Consider the following 8863-nt stretch of genomic DNA (forward strand, 5'->3'; position numbering starts at 1 on the left):
GCGCGTGTCGGGTCGAGCGCGTGTCGGGTCGAGCGCGTGTCGGGTCGGGCGCGTGTCAGGTCGGGCGCGTGTCGGGTCGGTCGCTTCTCAGGTCGGGCGCGTGTCGGGTCGTGCGCGTGTCGGGTCGGGAGCACGGCGGGTGTAATTCCGTGTATTTATATGGACGAAAACACCACGAGCGCGCGCGGGACCCGACCTATGCCCCGTGTCCGCTGGCAAGAGTGTTTTACGCTTTACAGTGTGAAAGTGCCTAAATCACTTTGGTAAAATGAAAACGAGTCCATTAATGACAGTAAAGTCTATAACTGTTTTATACATTATTTATTCAACATTTTTCATATAAAGCATTGGAAATTAAATACACATACGAAAGACGAATTCATAAATATACATATAAGCGAGCGAAGACACGAGAGTGTTATGTCAAATAAACAACCCTCAATAATAAAATTGATGAATTAGAAAATGTAATTTAAAAAAAACTGACAATATTGATTTAAAAAAATAACGTACAGTCAAGAGAACAGCTTAACATTTTGGAATTTGCACCGTTGTTATTTTAAGTGGCATAGAGTTAAATTAAGTTCCTCAAAAAAGTTGATTTTCAAATTAGACATTTTATTATTGAGGGTGTGATAAGATATTGAATAAAGAAGACTGACAAGCGAAACTGGAATAAGAAAGAGATTTTTAAAACTATTTTTCTACCGACGAAGTTTGTTTGTTCCGTTGCAAGTTTTCAAGTCCATAATGAAAGAAAACTAAGGTAGAAGACAACCAATTCGATTTCGTTATTTGCAGCAAAGAGGTGCTCGCACCTAATTACACTCTTGCGCATCATATGCTGACGGCCTGCGTGGTCGAGTGGCTTACACACCGGTTTTCATAGTGTCGCCATCTCTGAGGTCCCGGGTTCGATCCCCGGCCGAGTCAGTGTAGAAACTAACTTTTGTATATTGTCTTGGGTCTGGGTGTTTGTGTTACCGTCGTTGTTTCTGATTTCCATAACAAGTGCTTTAGCTACTTACTTTGGGATCAGAGCAACGCATGTGATGTTGTCTCATATTTATTTATATTTACATACAGAACATATCCTCTCTCATTACACTAATACATTTTCTCTTATACATACTTTTTTATCTAAATCTATTCTGTAATAACCTGACTGTATTTGTTATATTGCTTGTGAAGTAGATAAATAAGTGAAACATAGACTCCCATAATACAGGTTGGCCCAGCTTGAAAGTTATACGTGGTGCGCACTATAAGTTTCCGGAATGAATAAGAAAAAAATACTATAAATGGTCAGAAATGAATTTATTGTTTCTCAAAATATTCTCCGTTAGCGTTAATGCACTTTTCATACGAATGAACCAATTTTGAAAACATTATGCCACTCCTCCGTGAATCTCTGAAACATATTTTTCATTCTCTTCGACAGCCTCTTCAGGTGATGAAAATCGTTGACCGCGTAACTGGTTCTTAATTTTTGGAAATAAATAAAAATCACAAGGTGCCAGATCGGCACTGTACGCGTGATGGCTCATAAGGTCAACGTTGTTCACCTTCAAAAATTCATTGGTCTGTCTGGCCGTGTGAGAACTGGCATTATCGTGGTGCAAGATGATACGGCGTATACGGTTATTTTTACGGAGTTTGTCAATAACTTTGGGGAAAAAAATGGTCGTGTACCAATCACTACTCACGGTCCAACGATTCTCCAAAGCAACAGTAGCCACGAGTCTAGTTTTATTAAAAAAAGAAGCAATCATCCGCTTAGAGGCACTTTGCACGCGCGCCACTTTGGTTGGTTTCGGCTCATCTCGAAAGACCCATACACTCGATTGCTGCTTTGTTTTGGGATCGTAACTATAAATCCATGTTTTCGTCACCTGTTACTATATCCCACATAGGCTCCTTCGTTGAATCTGGTTAGCATGTCATTGCACCAAGTGACGCGATACGTTTTTTGAGCCTCAGTCAAATTGTGTGAGATCCACCGAGAGCACAGCATTTTCACACCCAAATGTTTGTGTAGTATTGATTGTATTTGACTCGTGCCTATGCCTAAAGATGCCTGAATCTTATGGTATGTCACATGCCTGTCTGTTTCGATCATACGGCGCACAGTATCGATGTTTTTGTTGTTCACAGCATTGGACGGGCGACCATCACAAAATTCGTCACTGAGATTCATACGACCGCGTTTGAATTCTGCAAACCAGCTATAAATAGTCGTCTTGCATGGTGCTTCATCGCCAAAAGCAGTTTGAGGCCGAGTGAAGCTCCGCTGAGCTGTTAAATTACGCTTAAAATCGTAGAAAATCATACTACGAAAGTAGTACTACCTTTTCACGAGTTAAATCCATGGTAATGTAGACAACCAATTTCTAAAATGACACTACAATGTAAAAACAAGTGACAGTCAGATGAAACAAACTGTATTCTACAGCCAAAAAGTTCCATTTTCAAATGTTGTAATTACTTTTTAATTATTATTTATGTAAGTGTACTTATAGTGCGCCCTATGTAGGACAAATAACCTCCAGACAATGGTATCTAGCCATAATTGTATTGTATTTTTTTTTTGTAATAACTAATGTGATCATACGTCCCACTTTGAGCGGGACAATCTCGCTTTTAAGCTTCATGTCCCGCTATCACCAAAATACTTAAAAATGCTCCGCTTTGGCAAAACAGGATACACGTGACAAATTTAGAAATATGGCGCGAAAGCGAAAAATATGTAAAGCAACCAGACTATTCAAAAATATTACAATTTTTAATAATTTCTATAATAATTTCATTGCTCAAATATTTTATATGCGCGTAAAAACATACATAATTTTGTTAAAAAAGAAGTTATCCATAATATTAACCTTAGAACTAAGTCCAAACTCATGGTACCACAATTTCGTTTAACTAAGGTAAACGATTATTTTACGGGAAACTGTATACGTTTTTACAATAACATTCCGGAACATATATCAAGATTACCATTTCCTAAGTTTAAAACTTATTTTAATTGAAAAGTCATATTACAAAATTGTAGACTTCGTGTTAGATAAAGATATATTTAAAGACAACATGAGTCTAGATTCCATACAAATATGATTCAAAATGTATTCTATAGCATTTAAGTTTATTTGAAAAGAGCAATCCTTTCTTGCTCGTTCTTCTCAGGGAAGTCGGCACAGTGAACGAGCAGTAGCTTAAAAATGACGTTTTCAAGTGTAAAAATATTAGCTATGAAGTAAATGATTATTTGACTTTGACTACCATAAACATGGGTTTTTTTAAACAATAATAAATGAAATAAGTCCCGCTTTGAGGGTAAAAAACAATGGTCACATTAGTAATATCTCATGTTTTGTAATAAACATAAAGATGTGAGAATAACGAAATCCTACTGGTAAAATTGTTGTCTTTACACCACACATTACATGATTACACGTCATTGAATTTAACCAACCAGTATAATACTGCGATTCGGTACAAAACGTGTACAAAATTTGTTTGTTTTAAAAATAGTTTAAGATATACAATTCTATAGGCAGATGACACATGTTGTGAAAGAAAGCAACGTACCAGATTCCCAGTGGCGCTGTTGGTGCCGTTCCCGGCGGGCCTCCGCGGGGCAGTGGTCGTGCCGGAGGACGCGGCTCCGGGCGCCGCTGGCGCCGGTCGACGATCTTGCGGCTGCGTCGTGTGGCGCACCAAGTTCGGGTTCAGTTTGCGAATTTCCTCCAGCTACAAAAAAAATGTGCAATCCGTTAAAACAAATTCCGCCGCTGCTGCGGCACGCTCGCTTCGTTCGCTCGGCTCGTGCAGCTTTTTCATATACTAACCTAACCTACACCTACAGGAAGAGGACATACCATCTAGGTAATGCAAACAAATTTGACTGCCGCTGCCGCGGCAAGCTCGCTTCGCTCGCAAGACTCGTGCGGCTTTTCATATAACCTGAACCCACATGAGGGGGTCGACCTAGCCAGGAAAAACAAACAAATTCGGCTCTAGTACTCGCCTCTCGAATACTTAAGACCATTGTTTTTAAATTACATTTCAGAAGCACTGCACCAGCAAAGTGCAATCCTGAATTTTGGAGCTTTACGGTAAAATTGTATGGCGGTACAATTTTATCCAAGAATAATAATTTTGTCGAAACGAATTTTCAGCAATCTAAATTATATGGAATACGGACAGAATAACAAACATAATTAGACCAAACAAACTTCAGCCCAAAGAATACGTATGTGTTATAATGATTGTAATAATAGGTTTTCGGACATACGATACTTCTAACGATAATATTTGCTATTAACATTTGTATGCCAGTTACTGGCGCAACACGCTGAACCATAAGTGTAATCTTAAACATGTAAACTGTATTTACCGTGTATGCTTACAAATAAATATATCTCTATCTCTTCTGCTGTAACACATTTATATGTTGCAAATTTATACCAAAACTGTCATCGCACCAATGAAAAAAAGTCGAACCGTTTTCGGAACAATGAAATCTGGACAAAAGAAATTCGAGTTTGTGATAGGTTACCCTAAATTTGACATAAGAACAATATTACTTTAATGTCAAAGTCGCGTCATAGTACGAACTGAGTGAATAAATAGTCACAAAGCTGCCAATAACATTATAATAAGCTCACATTAAGCGCGTCATGGTACGACAACTCAATGCAAGGTTAAAGTAATATTGTTTTAAGAGGTTGTGGTAGGCCCCCAGACGTGTGCGAGCTTTTCACTCTAAGACGACGCTATAACAAATGAAAAACCAAACCTGTTGCACTAATTCTTGGTTGCGTTTTTGAACGTTCCTTAAGTCCGTGAGGACGTTCTCTTTTTGGCAAGCCATCTTTTCACGAGCCTCACGCTCTGCTTCGAAGTCACTTCTAAAAAAAGTATTTGTTTCTTTAGTAATTGCACGAAAAGAAAATAATTAACATAATATTGCCATTATATTGTCTCATACAGCTAGCGTTTCCAAGCGTCCGGATAAAGCCAGATATAGTTAGACTTTTTTGGCTGCGTATTCGACCAAATTAGAATCCTTGAAAATGCAGTGTCCAGCCTTTTTACCCAAATTTCCGGCTAAACTGGCTGACCGGCTATTTGGTTTTAAAACCTGACATCCCTGTTTACAACATTCTAGTACATACATATAAAGGTAGTATAGTACACATATAGGTTTAGGTAATTATTGTTGGACCAGAATTTGATGGCACTTAAGACAAATTTAAATTTGTAGTCGGCAACAACAATACACTACGAAAAAATGTATTAGACACATCATATATTTTAATAATGATGAATTTGTGTACGCGAAAGGTAAGTAATTTCTGACACATTTTAAAATTAAATGTATATATAAAAAAAATAAAAAAAAATAAACACAAATATATCAATTAAATTGTGGGTAATATATAGATTTAGTTACGTTTGCAGTTTGAAGTAACTCGCATTTTCGATATAAATTACCTGTACAAATCAAGCTGCGTCTTAAGTAGCTCCGTGTCCTCCTTCTCACTTCTCAGTACCTTAAGCTCGGCATTGAGTGTGTTAATCTCCTGGCCGCGAGCGACTAACGCAGCTGTTAGTGCTTCTACGTTCGGGCCGTCAGCTAGTTTCTGCATAATTAATTCATGATTAATTTAATATTTATTCATTTATTTATTTACCATAACTTAGGATTAACAATTTTACTTATTTGATGTCTGACTACGTGCCAACTATAGGTCTCGAAAGACCTATCTGAGCTAAGTCCGCCATTTTCGCTTTGTATGGTATGGTTGTGTCATTCTTTCGTGCAAATTTTCTAAAATCCTAGATAAATGACTTTTGGAGTGCTAAAATTATAGCAGCACCAAAAATATTACCCGTGGTTGTATTTCATATCATCGAATTTATGTTTTGAACGCCACCTGTTGGCGGCGAGAGAAGAGCCCCTACTATTCAATGGTCACACCACCAGAACCTGTTTCTACTTTGTCTGATAAACTATCAGGCGTGCCAATTTGCCACCGACAGAAGCCAGTACCGCCACTGTGTGTAACCACTCTAACATTTGATATGTTGTATTTCAAATTGTTTGGAAAGCAAGAAAATAGTTTCAATAAACCCCTGGTTTCTTTAATATCTCACATGTATATATAATCATCACAGTACAGAGTACTAAAAAAAAACCGACCTCAAAAGTACGTGGAATTACGTCTATTTGCTAAGTTTTATTGAAATATCCCCTAGTTCGCCACTATACAGGACTTGACACTGGAGATAATAATAATCGGTTCTCACTACTCAAAGATATTGAGAGAAAAACGCCTTGAATTGGAGAAATAGCAAAATCAACCATTAAAATAATTGCTCTTAATTTAAAGTTAGGCGCTATTTACAAAAATGAATCTTCATGCGTGAACAGGCACCCTTAAAGGTGGATGATTTTCTTCAAAATGAAATGGAACCACTATGGAAGTACCCCCGCAACAAAAAAAGAATCATGAAAATCGGTTCACAAATACCGGAGTTATCGCGTAACATTCATACAAAAAAAGAACAGTCGAATTGAGAACCTCCTCCTTTTTTGAAGTCGGTTAAAAAGTTGATTGTTTAAGTGTCAGTTTGTTTTTGTATCGTCGCGCGTTTGTGTGTGCGTGTTTGTAAATTGGTACGAGTCATAATACACTTGTTCAATGTACTCACAGTTTCCTTATTGGTCGACACCTTTTTGAGCAGTTCATTGTATTCCTTAAATATGCCTTCGAATATGGTCAGAGTACATCTTACTTGGCCACTGTAACGCATAATGAACCACAAATAATTTAAGTTGTGAAAAAACATCGAACCTAAATGAAAAAAATATTTTTTAGAAAAAATAATAAAATTAATACTAATATGAGATATAGTAATTTATGTGACTGTTATATAATGAAAGGCATTAAAATACGAGTATGGGTTTACGAAACGAGTCGAAAGGCGAGTTTCATAAAAATTATCACACGAGTGTTTTAATGCCTAATTATGTACAGTTACATATACTGCTTTATCTATACACATATTATAAGCTCTAAGACGTGTTCGGCAACCGCATGTTACGACTGGCGAAATGGCGGCTAATAAAAACTTTTCTCACGCATGACACGCAACCGAATTTTTTTTATTCATAGACAAACTAGAGTCGGCCCAAACTATCATATCGTTCGAAATCAAGTGACGTGTGAGATCTGTCAAAATTGTTTGCTATTGACATTCCATTTCGAATAAAACTTCATCTGGACTGATATTGGAATTGAGGTCGAATCAAATTGTTTTGTTTTCCAGAGATGTTCAAAATTTTAATGAAATAATAAAATCGAATTCGATGTTATTATTATGCAATAATAGCATTTTCGCAGATAAAAAATTTGTTCTAACAAAACAGTTTATCTTCATGCTGGTCGTAATTTGCAGTTTTTGAACACATCATAAAGGGTTTATGACATGTGTGTAGATAAAATAATTATACCTATCTAACTTTAACTAACAATATACTACAGGCCTACCGCTTAGCTGAGTTGGTTCATCATGAGGTAGCTACGCGGTGTGGGAGGAGTGAGGATAGGTACACACGGCGACGTATGCAAACGCGCGTTCATGAAACGCGTGATTGCATACCTACACTTGCGATTCATAGGCGATTGCATCGCAATCGCGCGTTTGTATCCATGCAGTCGCGCATTCGCATCGCTGCTTAAAATCGCCGTGTGTAGCGACTCTGACAATTTACGTAACAGTTATGTCGTGCTGCACACTGGATAATTTTAACAAGAATTTTCAGACGATATTCAATGACAAGTTTATTGAAATAAGTGCCATTTCAAATATCAATGAAATACGCTTTGTTTAGTATAGAAACACATCGATTCACGTGACTTACATTTACACTGTACATTTTTTTCAATTATCGATATATTTCATCCCTAGCAAATACAGTGTAATTATGAAGTAACCTTTACACGTCGTAAAAATAAATGAATTAAAAAAAATGTTTTACATAGGTTTTATATTTATTTTACATGTTTTATGTTTGTAACATGAAAAAATGAAACTATTTTTCATTTCCTATGTGGAACAATTCCGAAAACCTAAGAACTAGAAAAAATTGTTTGTTTGCCGTTCGTTTGTCACAAATGAACATTGATTTGGTGTTATTTTTACTATCATTTTATGTATTAACTTAAACAAAAACTATCATCACGAATGAAAATAAAATCGAATGTTATAAAAAAACTCGAATCAGGAACGCATTAGACATCACTAATAGATTAGAAATCGAGCTGTCAAAAGTTAAATAAATGGTTGGATGGAGTATAGTAATTTCTTGCTTAGGCTGCTAACAGATTGACTGCAAACAACAAGTCAATATGTTAAATTGAAAAACATTCGTTCTTCCATTAGGCTACTACATTTCATTTCATTTGTCACCCATAACTGTACTACAGCTTTAAAAAAACTTACATGTTATTCAGAGTCATGCTATGGTGCTTCTCCAGTTGCTGCTTCATCTCTCCAAGCCCGTTCTTAAACTGTTCTGCTGTCGTCCGTTCCAGCTTGTAGTCATGCAGACTCGCCACTACGCCTAGTGATTGAACTAGGCTGTCTGACGCGCTGAAAAATAAAAGATACGACTGTAGAACAGTTGCTGCTGTTTAATTTTACAATTATGAATATTAATTCTAGTGTCGGCGGATTAAAGCACATAAGTAAAAAAGTGCTTCATTTGTTAAGAGGGAGCACAGGAAAAATTCCTAATCTTCGATTTGATTTTAGAGGGGTATATCCACTTTAAAGTTAAAAATAAAATATTGTA

General features: G+C 36.7%; 1 protein-coding gene across 1 annotated transcript in view; it reads right to left on the reverse strand.

Annotated features, from left to right (window-relative positions):
- The window catches only part of LOC113230809 (NF-kappa-B essential modulator), a 28323-nt gene that overhangs the window by 4091 nt on the left and 15369 nt on the right, over nucleotides 1-8863 (reverse strand). The window contains exons 5-9 of the mRNA XM_026464898.1: nucleotides 8512-8661; nucleotides 6718-6808; nucleotides 5497-5645; nucleotides 4799-4910; nucleotides 3589-3750 (exon numbers count right to left, since the gene is read on the reverse strand). Coding sequence (XP_026320683.1) covers nucleotides 3589-3750; nucleotides 4799-4910; nucleotides 5497-5645; nucleotides 6718-6808; nucleotides 8512-8661 — 664 coding nt within the window. The remainder of the gene's footprint in view (nucleotides 1-3588; nucleotides 3751-4798; nucleotides 4911-5496; nucleotides 5646-6717; nucleotides 6809-8511; nucleotides 8662-8863) is intronic.

This window comes from Hyposmocoma kahamanoa, unplaced genomic scaffold (genome assembly GCF_003589595.1).
Source record: "Hyposmocoma kahamanoa isolate Upper Pololo Valley unplaced genomic scaffold, ASM358959v1 64, whole genome shotgun sequence".
NCBI classification, from domain to species: domain Eukaryota; kingdom Metazoa; phylum Arthropoda; class Insecta; order Lepidoptera; family Cosmopterigidae; genus Hyposmocoma; species Hyposmocoma kahamanoa.